At 36.9% G+C, this 18,678-nt stretch overlaps 1 protein-coding gene across 6 annotated transcripts in view; it reads left to right on the forward strand.

Moving 5' to 3' along the window:
* The window catches only part of TEC (tec protein tyrosine kinase), a 205,326-nt gene that overhangs the window by 172,211 nt on the left and 14,437 nt on the right, over nt 1–18,678 (forward strand). For 4 of the 6 annotated variants that reach the window (XR_004422982.1, XM_033105501.1, XM_033105500.1 and 1 more), the window contains exons 5-10: nt 5,111–5,239; nt 6,954–6,994; nt 7,930–8,105; nt 10,691–10,756; nt 15,656–15,710; nt 18,314–18,393. Coding sequence is in view for 5 of the 6 variants with exons in the window: in XM_033105501.1 (XP_032961392.1) it covers nt 5,111–5,239; nt 6,954–6,994; nt 7,930–8,105; nt 10,691–10,756; nt 15,656–15,710; nt 18,314–18,393 (547 nt within the window). In the remaining variant the exon portion in view is untranslated. The remainder of the gene's footprint in view (nt 1–5,110; nt 5,240–6,953; nt 6,995–7,929; nt 8,106–10,690; nt 10,757–15,655; nt 15,711–18,313; nt 18,394–18,678) is intronic. The other 2 variants (XM_033105502.1, XM_033105504.1) reach the window with 2 other exon arrangements.

Consider the following 18,678-nt stretch of genomic DNA (forward strand, 5'->3'; position numbering starts at 1 on the left):
TATAGTTTGAAACCAACCAGTAGTTTGAAATGTAATTTGAAGTGTTGGTAGAAATCAACCTACCAGGACAGTGTTTAAAACACTGATTATAAGACTGCTAAAGGGGTGGCTGGATGGCTCAGTTGGTTAGAGCATGAGCTCTTAACAACAGGGTTGCCAGTTCAATTCCCGCATGGGGTGGTGGGCTGCGCCCCCAGCAACTAGATTGAGAATGGTGACTGGACTTGGAGCTGAGCTGCGCCCTCCACAACTAGATTGAAGGACAATGACTTGACTTGGAGCTGATGGGTCCTGGAAAAACACACTTTTCCCCAATTTTTTTTTTTTTTAAAAGGAATGCTTAAGGAACTTAGTGAGAATTTCAACAAAGAGATAGTAAGCATAAGCAAGGATGTAGAAACCATAAAAAAGAAACAGTCAGAAATAAAGAATACAATAACTGAAATGAACAATAATAGACTGGAAGCAATCAATAGCAGATGAGATGAAGCAGAGGATCAAATCAATGATTTAGAAGACAAGGTAGCATAAAACACCCAATCAGAACAACAAAAAGATAGTTTAAGGGACCTGTGGGATGACATCAAGCATTTGCATCATAGGAGTATCAAACAACATTTGCATCATAGGAGTATCAAAAGGAGTATCAAACAACATTTGTATCATAGGAGTATAACAACATTTGCACCATAGGAGTATCAAAAGGAGAAGAGAGGAAGCAAGGAATCAAGAACCTATTTGACAAAATAATGATGAAAAACTTCCCTAACCTGGTGAAGGAAATAGATATACAAGCCCAGGAAGCACAGAGTCCCAAACAAGATGAACCCAAACAGGCCTGCAACAAGACACATCATAATTAAAATACCAAAGGTTAAAGACAAAGAATTCTTAAAGCAGCAAGAGAAAGACAACAACTAGTTACTTACAAGGGAGCTCCCATAAGAATGTGAGTGGATTTCTTGATAGAAACTTTGCAGGCTGAGAGGGAGTGGTGCAAAATATTCAGAGATGAAAAACAAGGGCCTATGACCAAGACTACTCTACCCAGCAAAGCTATCATTTAAAACTGAAGGAGAGATAAAGAGCTTCCCAAACAAGAAAAAGTTAAAGGAATTCAATACCACCAAGCCAGTATTACAAGAAATTTTAAAAGGACTTCTTTAAGCAGAAGAAAGGAGAAAACAAACAAATGAAGACCAAAAATATGAATAATAAAATGGCAATAACTATGTACATGTCAATAATCACTTTCAATGTAAATGGATTAAATGCTGCAATCAAAAGACATAGGGTAGCTGAATGAATAAGAAACAAGACCATGCATATGATGTGTACAAGAGACTCATCCCAGATTGAAAGACACAGACAGACTGAAAGATAAAGGATGAAAAAAGATATTTCACGCAAATGGAAATGAGAAAAAAACTGAGATAGCAATACTTATATACAAAATAGACTTTCACACGAAGACTATAATAAGAGACAAAGAAGGACATACAAAATAGACTTTCACATGAAGACTATAATAAGAGACAAAGAAGGACATTACACAACACTAAAGGGATCCATCCAACAAGAGGACATCACCCTAACAAACATTTATGTGCCTAACATTGGAACAACTAAATATATAAAGCAAATATTGACCGACATAAAGGCAGAGATCAACAGTAACACAATCATAGTAGGGGATTTTAACAGCCCGCTGACACCAATGGGCAGATCTTCCAGACAGAAAATCAACACAAATAGCAGCCTTAATGACACACTAGAACAGATGGATTTAATTGACATTTTTAGAGCATTTTTCTCCAAAGCAGTAGAATATACATTCTTTTCAAGTGCACATGAAGCATTTTCCAAGATAGACCATATGTTAAGCCATGTCTCAATAAATTTAAGAACAGTGAAATTATATCAAGTGTTTTCTCTCACCACAAAATTAACACATCTTTTACCAGACTCATCAAGAAAAAAAGAGAAAGGATTCAAATAAATAAAATCAGAAATGAAAGAGGAGAAGTGACAGCCAACACCACAGAAATACAAAAAATATTGAGAAAATGCTATGAGCAACTATATGCCAAGAAATTGGACAATCTGGAAGAAATGGATAAATTCCTAGAAGCATACAATCTCTTAAGGCTGAATCAAGAAGAAAAAGAAAATCTGAACGGACTGATTACTACCAACAAAATTGAATCAGTAATCAACAAGCTCCCAACAATTGAAAGTCCTAGACCAGATGGCTTCACAGGTAAATTTTACCAAACATTTATAAAAGAGTTAACACCTATTTTTCTCAAACTATTTCAAAAAATCCAAGAGGACGGAAGGCTTCCAAGTTCATTTTACGAGGCCACTATTACCCTGATTCCAAAACCAGACAAAGGCATTACAAAAAAAAGAAAAAAAATAGGCTATCCCTAATGAACATACAAATAAGAAGATACAAATGAATGGAAACATATACTATGCTCATGGGTAGGAAGAATTAATATAATTAAAACATCCATACTACCTAAAGCAATCTGTAGATTCATTGCAATCCTATCAAAATACCAATGGTATTTTTCACAGAACTAGAACAAATAATCCTAAAATTTATATGGAACAGTCAAAGACCCTGAATAGCCACAGCATTCCTGAGAATGAAGAGCAAAGCTGGAAGTATCACGCTACCTGATATCAAATTATACTACAAGTCTATAGCAATCAAAATAGCATGGTATTGACATAAAAACAGACACACAGATCAATGGAACAGAATAGAGACCCCAGAAGTAAACCTATGTCTATATGGTAATTTAATCTATGATGAAGGAAGAATTTATATTGGGGTAAAGACAGTTTATTCAATAAATGGTGCTGGGAAAACTGGACAGATGCATGCATGCAAAAAAAAAAATGAAACTGTACCACCTTCTTATGCCATATACAAGAATAAACTCAAAATGGATTAAAGACTTAAATGTAAGACCTGAAACCATAAAACTCCTAAAAGAAACTATAGGAAGTAAACTCTCAGACATCATCCTTAGTAATATTTTTACTGATTTATCTCCTTGGGCAAGGGAAACAAAAGAAAAAATAAACAAAAGGACTACATCAAACTAAAAATTTTTTTCACAGCAAAAGAAACCATCAACAAAATGAAAAGACATTCTACTGAATAGGAGAAGATACAAGGTGTGACAATTAAGTTCACGAACAGATCCTAGAAAAAGTGCTACATACCTCATTGCTGAATATCACTACAGTCACCTTCAAAGTACTCCCCTTGGAAAGCTATGCACCGATGCCAGCGCCTAGTCCACCCTTTAAAGCAATTTTGGAACTCTTTTTCTAGAATGGCAGTCAGAACTGTTGTTGTATTACTTTTGATGTCCTGAATGTCATCAAAATGTCTTCCTTTCAATATTTCCTATATCTTCAGGTAAATAAAGAAGTCATTGGGGGCCAGATCAGGTGAGTAGGGAGAATGTTCCAATACAGTGATTTGTTTACTGGCTAAAAACTCCCTCACAGACAGTGCCATATAAGCTGGTGCATTGTCGTGATGCAAGAGACATAAATTGTTGGTGAAAAGTTCTGGTCGTCTAACTTTTCCATGCAGCCTTTTCAGCACTTTCAGCACGTTTCAACTTGGTTAAATGTTTGTCCAGTTGGTACAAATTCATACTAAACAATGCCTCTGATATCAAAAAAGGTTAGCAACATTGTTGCAACAAGTTCACGAACTTAATTGTTCTTCATATTTGTCAGTGATACATCTAATAAGGGGTTAATATTCAAAATTTATTAAAAAAACTCATACAACTCAACAGCACCCCCAAATCCAATTAATAAATGGACAGAGGACCTGAATAGACATTTCTCCAAAGAGGACATACAGATGGCAAATAGGCATATGAAAAAATGGTCAACATCACTAATCTTCAGAGAAGTGCAAATAAAAACCACAATGAGATATCACTTCACCCCAGTCAGAATGGCTTTCATCAATAAATCAACAAGCAGCAAGTGTTGGCGAGGATGTGGAGAAAAGGGAGCCCTTGTGCACTGTTGGTAGGATTGCAAATTGGTGTAGCCACTATGGAAAACAGTATGGCCGTTCCTCAAAAAATTAAGAATAGAACCACCTTATGATTCAGCAGTTCCACTTTTAGGCATTTATCCAAAGAAATTCAAAACATTAATTCGAAAAAGTATATGCACCCCTATGTTTACTGCAGCGCTATTCACAATAGCCAAGATATGGAAACAACCAAAATGCCCATCAATAGACAATTGGATAAAGAAATTGTGGTACATTTATACAACGGAGTATTACTCAGCCATAAAAAAGAATTAAATCTTACCATTTGCAACAACATGGATGGACCTAGAGGATATTACGCTAAGTGAAGTAAGTCAGACTGAGAAAGACAAATACCATATGATCTCACTCATATGTGGAAAACACGAACAAACAAAGCAGAAATAGACTCATAGATACAGATGAACAAACTGATGGTTGCTAAATGGGAGGGGTGTTGGGGGATGCGTGAAAAAGGTGAAGGGATTAGGAAGTACAAACTGGTCGTTACAAAATAGTCATGGGGATGTAAAATACAGTATGGTGAATATAGTCAATAATGTAAAAAAGTATATGGTGTCTGATGGGTACTATACTTATCAGGGGGGATCACTGCATAAATTATATAAATGTCTAACCACTGCACTATACACCTGAAACTATATAGAGTAATTTTGAATATCAACTATAATTAAATATATATATATATATATATATATATATATATATACAGTGCAGTGTTTAGAGAGTACAGCTTAGGGAATATAGACAATGGTATTGCAATAGCTATGTATGGTGTCAGGTGGGTGGTAGACTTGTTGGGATTATCACTTTGTGAGGTGTGTAGATGTCTAATCATTATGTTGTTTTGTTCACCTGAAACTAGTAATAAAAAAATAAATATATAAATAAATAAAAATTACCTGCTGATGGTAAAAGAAAAAAAAAGTATGAGCGACAGAGTTACTTACTAAACGTTCTGTCATCTCTGTTTTATTTCACTAATCATGTACTGTCTATGAATTACAGAAATAAAGAACAACAATAATATTATGATTAAATATCATCCTAAATTTTGGGCAGATGGAAGTTATCAGTGTTGCCGACAAACTGAAAAACTAGCACCCGGATGTGAAAAATATAATCTTTTTGAGAGTAGTAAGTATTTTTTATTCTACAATTATATTGTGCTCAGGATGTACATATTATTGGTATAACAGGAAAGTGACATGATTTTGGTTTTGATGTTGGTTAAGTATGGCCTTCACACTTCCTAGCACAGTGCAAAGTATTGGGCAGGTATATTTTGTGAGACTAATTATATTTAGTTAGCAGTGGGACAGTTTCATGGAATCAGAAGGTCTAGTTAATTTTCAGGACTTTTTAGCACAATGTGCAAGGAAGCCTGCTAAAAATGACTACAAAAAATGTGAGCCTAATGTGGCACCAACAGCTGATTTTCTTTTTCTTTTTTTCGACTTTATTGAGGTATGATGGACAAATAAAAAATTGTAGGATATTTAAAGTGTATAATGTGATGATTTGATCTACTCATATGTTGTGAAAGGATCGCTCCCATTGAGTTAACACATTCACCACCTTACGTGTTTACCCTTTTTTGTGTGTGCAAACATTTAAATTATACTGTCAGTAAATTTCATTTGTACACTATATTGTTATTAATTATAGGCATCAAATAATATATTAGATTCTCCGACCTTATTCATCTTAGAACTGAAAGTTTGTACCATTGACCAACATCTCTATTTCTGCTACTCCCTAGCCTCTGGCAGCTACTTTTCGACTCTGTTTCTATGAGTTTTACTTACAAAAAACAATTTTTTTTTAAGATTCCATATATAAGTGGAACCATGTGGTATTTGTATTTCTTTGGCTTACTTCACTTTGCATAATGCCCCCCAGTTTCATCCACATTGTTGCAAATGACAGGATTTTTCTTTTTCTTTTTAAGGCTGAATAATATTCCATTTTGTATATATTCCACATTGTCTTTATCCATTCATGTGTTGATGGACACTTAGGTTGTTTCTATACCTTGGCTATTATCAATAATGCTGTAGTGCACATGGGAGTGCAGATGTTTCTTCGAGGTACTGATTTCATTTCCTTTGTGTGTATATCCAGAAATGGGATTGCTTGGTCATGTGGTAGTTCTACTTTTCATTTCTTGAGGAACCTCCACACTGTTTTCCACAGGGACCGCACCAATTTGCAATCCCAACAATAGTGCACAAGGGTTTCCTTTTCTCCACATCCTCACCAGCATTTGTTATCTCTTGTGTTTTTGATAATATCCATCCTAATAGGTGTGAGGTGTTATCTCACTGTGGTTTTGATTTTCTTTCCGTAATGATTAGTGGTATTGAACACCTGATGGCCATTTGTATGTTTCTTTGCAGATGTCTAATCAGATCTTTTGCCAATTTTTAATTAAGTTATTGTATTTTTTTGCTATTGAGTAATATGAGTTCCTTGTATATTTTGGATATTAACCTCTTATCAGATATGTGGTTTGCAAATATTTTCTACCATTCTATAGGTTGTCGCTTCATTTTGTTGACGGTTTCCTTTGCTGAGCAGAAGCTTTTTAATTTGATGTAGTCCCACTTGTTTATGAAGAATAAGACATGGCCCCAATCTCGATGCCATTTACAGTCTGTTCAGAGAGGCAGAAATACAAACCAATATCAAAAGCATTTTAAAATTTTGTTCTAAATAGTGATAGAAGCAACATGTGCCAGAGTGAGACTCAGAGTAGATGTCTGGCCTGTGTGTTCATTTTCAATTTTCCTTAAAACCATCGATCATTGGTAAATGGCATTTTGACCTATTTTTTTATTGTCATTTTCAGGTATAAGAAAAGCGCTACCTCCAGCACCAGAAACAAAGAAGGTAGGTGGCCTTTAACTTTTGGAAGTACTGGCAGATTATTTGCGTACGACGAGCTTGTGTATGTTTATATTTGTTCATGTGATAATGTGCGTCCCCACCCCACCCCCAATCCTATCAGAAACAGATACGTTATGGCTTATTTGATTTTTTCGTGGTGTCAAATAATATTAATTGTATTACATATTATCATTGGGGCCCCATTATATTATCTGGCATTTTGCCTGTATTTTGGCTTCAAGAATTACGTAAGAGTTGTGTAGGAATTTAGAGGAGTATTTCAGTCCTAAAACCACAATATTATGACAAAGGAGTGACCTCAGTGTTTTAATGATGTGCCTCTGAAGAGTGGGATATGATGGAAAACACACGTACTTTCAACTCGGACAGGACCTGACCCAACGGGAATCTGACTTGAATGACTTTGAGTGGGTTACTTAAACCCACTTGTTTCCTCAGTTGTAAATTGGGAATTACTCTACTTCATGGGACCAGTACTAAGAATAAATGAGAAAGAGTGTGTTAGGTACTAAGTGTGTGCCTTGCACACAGTAAGCACAAAGAAATGCAAGTGCCTTTGAACGGGAGGAGACCTGGTAAAAGTCTCCACTCCATAGTGTGTTTTCCCCATGGCAGGTCATTTGAGTGGTGGTTCTACTGTTAGTCCCCCTGGTTTCTGCTCATGTGTTACTCTTCCCTCTCCCTGGAAAGTTAACACTGGTGTTTAAAGACAGTTTTTGCTCAGCCCCATATTCTGAAACCCAAGAGAGCTCTAGTAGCATCAACATCATCAGACTCCTGAGAGGCTTCACCAGCTGATGTTAGGTGGACTTGAGGTGTCTGCTTTATTCTGGGGTGATGTGGGAATCGTCGTGTTTTACTTCACACCGAGTTTCAAACAGAAGACCCAACCATCACATATTATCTCCTTTCCTTAGCGAAGGCCTCCCCCACCAATTCCTCCTGAAGAAGAAGATAATAGTGAAGAAATAGTTGTAGCTATGTATGATTTCCAAGCGACAGAAGCACATGATCTCAGACTAGAGAGAGGCCAAGAGTATATCATATTAGAAAAGAACGACGTTCATTGGTGGAAAGCAAGAGATAAATATGGGTAAGTGTTCCCCTCCGTGTATGACACACAGTGGGTAGATGGGAGTTAAGTGATGCCTGAGTAGAGGATAATTTGTAACTATCATGGAATGAGACTAGTTCTGTGGGCCTTAAATGAAAGTTATGACGTTATTACTTTGCAGTAACGCAATGTATTAATAGTGACTCAATAAATGTAAATAGATGCACCACTTCTTTCCAGAAATTAGAATACATTACACTGATTTCTTTCTCATCCGTTATGTGTTTAATTGGATTATTTTGATCTTTACTCATCCTGAGGTAAGTAAATAATCTTAGGTTTTTCTGAGAGAAAGAGAGAGAAAGACTATACGTATGTGCATGCATGTGTATATATAAAATACATATATACACATACATGTAAGAAATTAAAAAGCAAGCATTTGTTTATGTAGGATTATTTAGGATTTAAAGGGAACTCCTCTTTCAACCTTATTTTTGGTAAATAATGGGTAAATATGGATAAACATAGGGGATGAATTTCTTTTTGGTTTCATTAATAAAATGCAATATCCTGTGTGGACCTCTGAAATAGAATCCTGTTTCTATTCTTGAGTTCCCGTGGATAAGAAGAGGAGGGCTTTTTGTCCTGGCCGAAGCACATTCTTTCTCCAAGTCTGCTTTCTCACCTCTCTGCCCTCTCTCTCCCCAGCTCTAATTCTCTCTTCCTCAGTTCACTTCTGGAGGAGCAGTGGAAGCCTCTGCGTCAGGCAGGGTCCTTCTCTTCTCACTTCTCAGTAACTGTGCGTCTGCTGAGTGCTGCTTTGCTGTGATTATCTTCTCGGGAACTCTTAACCTGTTATTCTGTGTTTACAAGAAGACCATTATTGTTTTTCTTCGCCACACATTGCAGAAGATTGATTTTTTATTATAAAAAATTTCAAATGTCCACAAAAATACATAATAGTATAATGGAGCCTCTTGTCATGACTTCAAAATTTACCAACATTTTGCCAGTCTTGACTTACCAACCCTCCCAATTATTTTTTCTAGAGCATTTAAAAGCAAATTGAAATCATCAAGTTAGTTCACCATTAAGTCTAATTGCTAAAAATTTGTTTTAAACAATCACCGTGTCATTATCATACTTAATAATAATTTAAAAATATTTCATCTGTGCACTTATCCCTAACATTTTTAGGACTAGAAGAAGCGTACACATGAAAGCCCACACTTGTTATAAGTCAAGCTAACAAGTGATAAAATATAATTTATCCTCCAGTGTGACAAACATACCGTCAAAATGACAAGGAAGGCAAGGTTTGATTTAGCGTTCCATGCCAGTTCATTTAGTTCATGCAGGGAAGGCAAGGTACATTTTTGATTCTTTCCTTTTACCAATTTACCAAAATAATGAGTGGATGATAGCTTCCTCTAGTGATCACAATGGTCACCAATACTTTTTTTAGTGTTACTATGGATGTTTATATATTTGGTTTTCATCCACTGCAATAATTATTCTTTTTTGCTTGAACTGTCCCATCTTAGGTTAGTGGTAGCAGTTTTGGGTTGGGGACCCCTTTAGTCTTTCTTGGCTTCCTTGCTTTCTGGGTAAAATAAAATGGTTCAAGTTCACCTTGTAATTAATGTGGCCAAACCTGAAATTTGCCATTTTTCCAAGGAGTGCTGGCCCTTTTTTGTAAGAAGCAGTATTTAGAGAGTATTTAGAGACAACAACTGGGGTACTGGAATTCTCACTGCTTCTGGAGTAACATGGCTTCTAGGGCCTTCTCCGTGCAACAGAGCTATATATATATGCACGTGTGTGTGCGTGCGTGTGTGTGTGTGTTATGAGTTCTTGCTAACAGTTGAAATGTAAGATTGCAAGGTTTTTACTCAATTTCAAAATTTTATACATGTATCTCTTTTATGCTGAAAATCTTGGCTTCTGCCAAGATTCTACCCACTATGCGTGCTTCTTAAATGTAATGTGCATAAGAGTCACCTGGGGTAAAAATCAAAGATTTCTTGGTCTCGTATAGGCCTTCTCAATTCAGATTGCTTGGGGTATGACCCAAGAATTTGTCTTTTTAACAAGCGCCCCAGATAATACTGATATCGATAGAGGGCAAGGAGTACTCTCTGTGAAAGAGTGCTCACACGGACTGTTGAGTTCTGGAGTGGTGAGTGTTTTTATCCATCACTTCAACTTTTCTGAAGTAGTGGTTTCTTCAAAACATCCCAAGAAACTGTGGATTCAAGAGCAGCATCATGGAAAGTTAGGAAGGGCTCTGAACCAAGTCACAAGGTCAGAGTTTAACTTATAGCCTTTTGTTATGGGACCTTGAGAAAGTGTCTGAATCTTTCTATGCCTTGGTTTCCCCACCAGAAAGTGGGTACAATAATGCCTGCCTACCTCAGAATTTTTGTGAGGATCAAATGAGGAAGTACTTTGTAAGCATCAAATGCTATAGATATATTGAATTATTGGGGGTCCGCTAAGTCTTTCGTACAAGCATTAGGTAATATTATGCTTTAATTATTTTAGAAAAGCAGTAATTTTTCTTTGAATAACCTCTCAGTAAAATGATTTAAGTTTACCTGAAGTATTTTTCTTATTTCTAGGATTGAAGGATATATTCCAAGTAATTATGTAACCGGAAAGAAATCAAACAACTTAGATCAATATGAGTAAGTAAATGGTTATTTTGTGAATGTGGAGAACCAGAAAATGTTTTTATTTTCCCAATAATGTAAGGCAGTTTGGAGATTCATGGATATCTTTCATTATCTTTAGAAGGTGGTCCTGACATATCCTTAACTCAGTGGTGTAGGCTGGTAAAAGACATTGGGAAATTAGTTTCTATAATACACTTTATCTGAAGGTACTGTATATACAAGCAAATACAGTTGATTTTAAACAAATGACAGCGTAGCTGACTTTGAAATACAGATCATTGTTCATTCATTCATGAAATCAGAATATAGTTTCCCAGAGTGGCTTTTTAAAAACAATGTTTATTTCTTTTTTCTAACTATAATAATTTATGATTATTGTTTTAGAATTGTTTGAAAATAGTAAAAAGTTAATAGGAAAAATTACTATTGCTAAATAGAGTTGACTTCTGTCAACATTAGTGTATTTTCCTTCAATCTTTTAAAGACTAGAATCGTGCTGTATACACTGTTTTATATTTTGTTTATTCTATTTAAGCAACATATTATAAGTGTATTTCCTCGTGCCATTAAACATTCTTCGAAAATATTTTCATAACTGCATTATATTTCATTCGGTCATAAATTCATTAAATATTTACTGAGCTCTTAGTATGTATCAGGTACTGTGCTAGGCCTTAGAGGGTACAAGCAGGCATATGGCATATGGATGTGCAATAATTTACATAATCATTTCCTTATTTGTGTGGCATTATGTTGTTTAGGCATCTTTGCTATGTAAAAATAACTGGGATAACCTTTTCCTGCTTGTCATCTTAAACTAGACCTCTAGAAATCCATGTCCTGGGCTAAGGGCTAGTTATAAACTTAGTAAGACTCCTAATGCATGCTGTCATGCTGCTCTCCAGAGAAAGCAATGGGCATACTGGTCCTGTGCCCACTAGCTGTGCGTGTCCAGATTCTAATGAGAGGCCCATATATACCAAATACTCTTGTGGCCATTTTGAGGCAGTGTATTGATGTTTCATTCACTTTCTTTAAAAACAATACCACTGCCACCACCTCCAACAACAATGGAAAGCAGTCTCCTCTGTGCTCGTCACTTCCTGTAACGGGTGTACCTGAGAATCTAGAAAAGGATTAACAGGTTAAAAAGTGACAGCACTTAGTGGTATGATTCCCTCAAGGTTGTTTTATAAGTAGATGAGGGTATAAAAATATCTAAATAAAATAGTGTTTCTGTTCTTCAATAATATTTTATGAAAATATAGCCAAATCCTTAGCTAAAAGGTGAAAGCTTAGACCTGATTTTAATGTGATCTGACTGAGAGCTAACTGATTATTTGGGGGAGGGATATGCTTGGAATCCAGATACTCCTTATCTAAATGGGAGAACTCCCTTATGACGCATTGCAAATGACGGATTGTATGAAGTTTATGATTCATTGCCCTGAGTATTTTGGATATTTCATAGTTTGGAAATTTTCTCTCTTCTGAGGGACTCTCCTCTGTGTGACTAAGTGAATGAGTTGTATCAGGTCTCTCGTGTGGGAGTCCTCTCCGCCATGCGCCCAGAGTTCAGGTATGCCATGTGGCACGGTGCCATGCCTAGCTGCATGAGAAAGAGGAAACCTGTTCCCAGTGTGGGAGTCGGCGTTCCCCTCACGTCTCCTGCCGTCTTTCCATTCCGTGCTGTGTGTTGTTTTTTGCTATAGTCTGTCCTCTAACACATCTTACATGTCCCCAGGAGTAAAAAGCCTTTGCCAGCTGTTGAATCAAGAGTTCTCCTGCTGTCTGTCTGGGCCTGGGAAGATCCCAGGAAATAGACTGTACATCGGGCTGGACTCAGGATTGCCAGGCAGGATTGCCATCAGGAAGCTAGTTCTGACCTCCACACCCAGGTGACAGTTAGGGGAGCAGCAGATAAGAGGAACTGCTGCGGGAAAGAAACTGGGTTCATTGTGATGGTGAGTAAGATGTTCTTGAGGGAAAGATGTTAAAGGAAGAAGATGACAGAAATAAAAGGGCCCTTAGAACAAAAAAAAGTCTAGGATGAGGCTTTGAGTCAGTGGCACAGGAGGCAAAAGCCAAATTAGAGAACCGGCAAAGATTGACGGTTGGTTGGTTGGTTGGTTGGTTGTTTTCTATTTTTTCTTCACTTATACCTGCTGTCTTCCTTTTATGATTTATCCAACCCATCCTCCCCAAGAAGTTTGGCCAGGATCCAACCTTTCCAGAAAGGACTGAGTGTCACCAAATCAGACACCAGTATGAAGTCCTATTCCTCCGGAGTGTTCTGAAGTGACTAACCAATCTGAAAACCTGATTCACATTAAGGTTTTGATATCTAAGACCAGAATGACAAGTTGCTTGTGGGTATTCTTTCTAGATGTTTAGCTCCTTCGTCAAGAGAAGCTAACCCCTAACAGAGTCATTTCTGTGCCGGCTTGTGAGAGCTGTGTGCGGGCTGGCATCTGTGCGGTAGCACCCCTCTGCTCATTATGCATCACGTGGGCTCCTTTACATTTGACCCCTGTGTGTAGTTCTTCCTGACAAGATGAATTCAGCTGAGCTGCTGTCGTCTTGCCCTTCTTGCCTGGTGATAGCTGTCATAGAAAAGGGAGTAAAGGCACAAAGAACTGTTAGGAAATACTCACCAGTAGTTGGTTCATCTATTTATTTGTTCATCACTCTTTCCTGCTTTCCTTCCTTCACCATACCCTTAGAGGTCTGAGTTAATATCTTAGGGAGGGAAAACAGCCTTTCTGGGGAATCTGCAAATGCCATAAAAAAATGACCCTTCAGATAGGATTTCATAGAGCCTGCCCTTTGTGCAGTGGATTCCTTTTCTTTCCTTTTTTCCTTTATTTCTCCCCAGGAGCTTGAATCTACTAGGTGAGGAAAGGACCTCTTTCTTTCTCTGAGTGTCTTATATCTAATTTCCTCTCGGGAGTCCCAATTCAGCTTTACTGATTTCTTGCATCTGAAACGTGAGACTAACCCCCCATTGCTTACTCTTGTGAAGAAGGGTTGGAGCTTCTCTCGTTAATAAAGAGAATTTTTTCGATCTTTTTATTGATTTATAATGTATAATGAGAGCTCCTGTTCCCTTTCCTTAGATCATTTTTGTGACTTTTCTGGCATTCTGACAAATGTTTCTTTTGTCAGTGGAAAAGCTTTAGGGACAGAATCCAATCTGTTCTCATTTATTATATTTCTCAATTGTACTCAGAAATTGATTGATCAAAACTGCAATTTTGTTGAACTCTGGCTCAGTTAATAAATTGGGGTCCACAGCAGTGAGCTTTTAATGTTCACAATTCTGAGGCCTGGTTAATCACCTCAGGCTCCAAATAAAATAGTTATCAGCTTGTATTGTGATTGTAATTTGTGTTTGGCCCCTAAGCCTGCACAAAGGAGTCCAGACCACAAAAGATATTGTATTGTATTTTATTCTTTGTATTTTTCCTTTACTCAACCAGGGAAGGCTTTTGTATTCGTTTGTCTCAGGGTGTTTGCTGGGCCAAAAGCATGTACTGGTTCTCTTATTCAAGTCTGAACAGTGGTGGAAAATTCAAATGTCCAGAGGGGCCAAGCTGGCTTCATAACATGGGAAGGAAATATGACTGTGGTGGGGGTTTCCTGCCCACTAAAGGGCATCTAAAACAAACAAACATGCAAACAAACACCGAAAAAATAAAGTTAAAACTGAAGGCCAACGTAAACAGTCTGAGTTCATGTTCTTTGACCCTTGAACAACATGGGTTTGAATTTTATGGGTCCACGGATACATGATTTTTTTCCCATAAATACTGTAAATGTATTTTCTTAATAATATTTCTTTTCTCTAGCTTACTTGATTATAAGGATACAATATATACTATATAGAACGTATGCAATATATGTTAATTGACTTTTCTGTTATTGGTAAGGCTTCTGGTCCACAGTCGGCTATTAGTAATTAATTGTTTGGGGAGTTAGAAGTTCTGTATGGCCTTTTGATGGTTCAGGGGGTGTGTGTCAGGACTCCTAAACCCATGTTGTTTGAGTGAACTGTCATCTCATGGAGAGATTGGCCTGGGGAAGCAGGGAGAGGGGAAGACCTGCCTGTGAGGATGAAATGGGAGATGGCAGTATCCTTCATTCTTTGGGATACATAGATCTGCAGGGACTTGGGGTTGTGGCACAGAGTGGCAGGGCCTGGAGGGAGGTCAGGCGCCACTGCTCGGCCATGGTGAGAGTCCCACAGCAGAGCCTGGGGTAACCGCCAGGGTTGGGGGCTGTGTTAGGTCCAGGAAGTCTGGAAGACCCAGGAGGCCTGCTGTTCTATTTTGCTGTTTCATTCGACACTTGGGACCTTCGTGAAATTCAGTGGGGGAAACTTCATAACGACTTGAGATGAAATCTACTGCCTATTGGTACGATGGGGGCTTGGGATAAGATTTAGTGGAATTAAAGACAATAATGCAAAGTGACATTTCCTGCATATTTCAGTCTGGGAAATAAAATTCATTCTTGCCATTATAATAGTGAAAAATTAGAAATGATTTTTTATGTTAAATAATGAAAATAGTTTAAATTATGGCACATCCATACCATGACACATAGAACTATATTGCTTTACAGTGATACATGAAAAAACCAGGGTATGATTTGGCAAGTATAGTTTGATCCCACTTTAATAAAAAAAGTAAGAATGTTGGTATACATGTATCTTCATAAAAATATGGGTAGAAAAAGTCTGGAAGTATCTACAGTAAATGTTACTAGTGATGGTATTACTGAGACTATGAGTGATGTGTTATTCTTACTTACTGTAGTTGTTATTGATGAGAAATATTACCTTGTTAATCCTAAAAATGATAAAATATAATTTTAGAAACCTGGGGCCTTACACATATATTTTCTGTTCAGATGGTATTGCAGAAATATGAACAGAAGCAAAGCAGAGCAACTCCTCAGAAGTGAAGTAAGTGTTTGTACTTGTTTCCTGGGTTTGGTTTCATCACACGTTAATTGTAATGAATCCGTGATAAGTAATTCCACATACCTCTGCTCCCAAAGCCTAAAAAATACTATGACATGAATACAGGGTCTTGTTTTTTAAAATCATTTAAAAGTGAAAACTGGTATATTAGTTTCCTGGGGCTGCCGTAACAAAGTACCACAAACTGAGTGACTTAAACAACAGAAATTTGTGGTTTCATGGTTCTAGAGGTAAGAAATCTGAAATCAGGACGTCAGCAGGGTTGGCTCCTTCTGAGGAGGGAAGGATCGGTTGTAGGCTTCTCTCCTTCTCACCCTGTACATGTCTGTCTCTGTGTCCAAATTTCATTTTTATAAGGACTCCGGTCATACTCATTTAGGGCACACCCATATGACCTCTTTTTAACTTGATTCTCTGTGTAAGACTCCAAATAAGGTCACATTCTGTAGTACTGGGGGTTAGGACTCTAACAAACGTTTTTTGAGGGGAAACAATTAAACCCATAAGAATAGGTCATAGCTACACATGAGTAACATTATCTTTACTCTCTTATTGATTTATCATTTGCACCTTGATTGTAGTACTTAAATGAATTTTTCCTTTTTGCTTGAAGTTGTTTGTTTCCAAATAATTAACATCAGTAGTGCATGATATCATTTGGAAATGAAGTTTAAATATTGAGTTGCCATTAGAAATAAACGTAATAAAATTCTTACATTATCACAAGAAATGAAACAACAGGATAAAATGTAGTACAGAGGAAACTAGAGAGGACTAAGTAAGGAGTCCCACGTCTAGCTGTGACTTTTTCAGTCTATTTTTGCATCTGTAAAATGAGGAGGTTGGATTAGAAGGTGATCTCTACAATTCTCTGCATTTATGATCTAGTTATTCTATTTAGTAATACATAGTTCCCAATCTTTTAAACCCATGCTTTCTCATTTTATCTCCTGCTTATTACCATGAGTTAAGGTTTTGTTGGGCACTTGTTTCTGTAGTTTATATTGAGAGAGCAATAGCTGGTGACGTTGCTTGATTCAAATGACATGTTAACTCTCCCACAGGATTCCTACATGTCTCCCTGGTGACACCACAATGAGAGGCAGCTGTAGAGGAGTAGGTAGCTAGTAGACCTGGAGTCCACATCCTGGCTCTGCTGTTTACTAGCTGTGTGATCTCACACAAATTGTCCAACTTTTATGTGCCCCACTTCCTTACCTGTGAAATAAAATGGGGGTAACAGTAGTACCCACTTCATAGGACTGTTTTGGGGATTAAGTATAGCTACGGATTAGAACATATTAGAACAGAATAAGTTCTTAGGCTAAGTGTAATAAGTCAGACAAAAAGTCGAGAACCATATGACTTCACTCATATGTGGGATATAAAAACTGAAAGCAAGAAAGGAACAAGACAAACAAATAAAAAAACAAAAACTCGTAGACACAGACAATAGTTTAGTGGTTTCCAGAGGGTAAGGGGGGAAGGGTTTGGTAGAAGAGGGTAAAGGGGATCAAATATACGGTGATGGAAGGAGAACTGACTCTGGATGGTGAACACATAATGCAATATATATATAGATGATGTGTTACAGAATTGTACACTTTAAACCTATGTAGTTTGTTGACCATTGTCACCCCAATAAATTTTAATAAAAAAATAAATAAAATGGTAAATTACACAGAAAAAAACAGAATAAGTTCTCAATAAATGTAGCTATTATACTTTTTACAGATTGATTAACTGTAATGATCATTGTCCCTAATTGTTTTTACAGATTTGTTTGTGGGGTTTTATTTAATTTCATTGTCTTTCTTATGAATAAGAACAAAATTTATTTTATTTCTCAACTATTGAAAATACTTCCATCTTAAATCAACTTCAGTGCTGGAGATTGACTGTGGTGTTATTGGTGCAGAGAAGTATTGGAGGTTCTGAGCTTCTATTTCTTGCTCTGTGGCCTGGAACCTGATGAGGATTTATCCTTTAGTTGTTTATCATTGTTTCTGTCTTTTGGTTTTTCCTTGCTTAAGTTGTTTGTATCTCCATCTCTTCTTTTGTAAAAAATGAAATTTAATATTGATTTCCAGGAAAATTAAAAACATTCTTGTAAAGAGTACTGAGATATTTACAGAAAAAATGCTATCTGGATAGAAGATAATATTGAATCAGAATCGAAGCTGATAGCAAATATGAAAAAGATACGAAGTGAAACCCAATCATTAAGAAATACATTTTTCAGTATCTGTTTTTATGTCCAGGACTTAAAGGAATTGTAGTTTTGTCTGTTAGTTTTGGAAGGGCCCTGAAAGATTGTCTTGTTGAAATGTCTTACACTATGTGTGAGAAGATTTGTGATTGTGGGGAATTGTGAGTGTGCTTTCTTTAATCTCATGGCCCAGTGATATCAAGGGAAAGGTCTGTGGCTGCACCCTGTCGGTCGGTAAGTTGTGCTTCTCCGAAGCAGATTTTCTAGGCAAAGGATAATAATCATGAAATTGTAAGATTGGGTTCTTAAATCTTCTTCAGGGCATTGACTGATACTTGTTATTGCATTGGAACAATTTTCTTCACTTGTATTTTAGGATAAAGAAGGTGGTTTTATGGTAAGGGATTCCAGTCAACACGGCATGTACACAGTCTCCCTTTATACGAAGTTTGGAGGGTAAGTAGTCTGTCTCTCTCTCTTTCTCTCTCTCTCTCTCTCTCACTTTCTCTCTCAGAGTTTTTTTTTATGAAGTTCCCATATAGCTTGTATGGATTCATTATTTTCAAAAAATATGCTGTATTTCAACATTAAAAAAGAAAACCCAAACTCGATTTTTAAAGTCTATATGATTTTTTATATTCATGTATCAGTAATTTTCCTCATAGTTTTCCATATACATGTTTGTTGAGAATGGTGATGAAAACTTTGCCAACATTCCACAGATAGTTCCTATGCACTGCA

The sequence above is a fragment of the Rhinolophus ferrumequinum genome, chromosome 5 (genome assembly GCF_004115265.2).
Source record: "Rhinolophus ferrumequinum isolate MPI-CBG mRhiFer1 chromosome 5, mRhiFer1_v1.p, whole genome shotgun sequence".
Classification (NCBI taxonomy): domain Eukaryota; kingdom Metazoa; phylum Chordata; class Mammalia; order Chiroptera; family Rhinolophidae; genus Rhinolophus; species Rhinolophus ferrumequinum.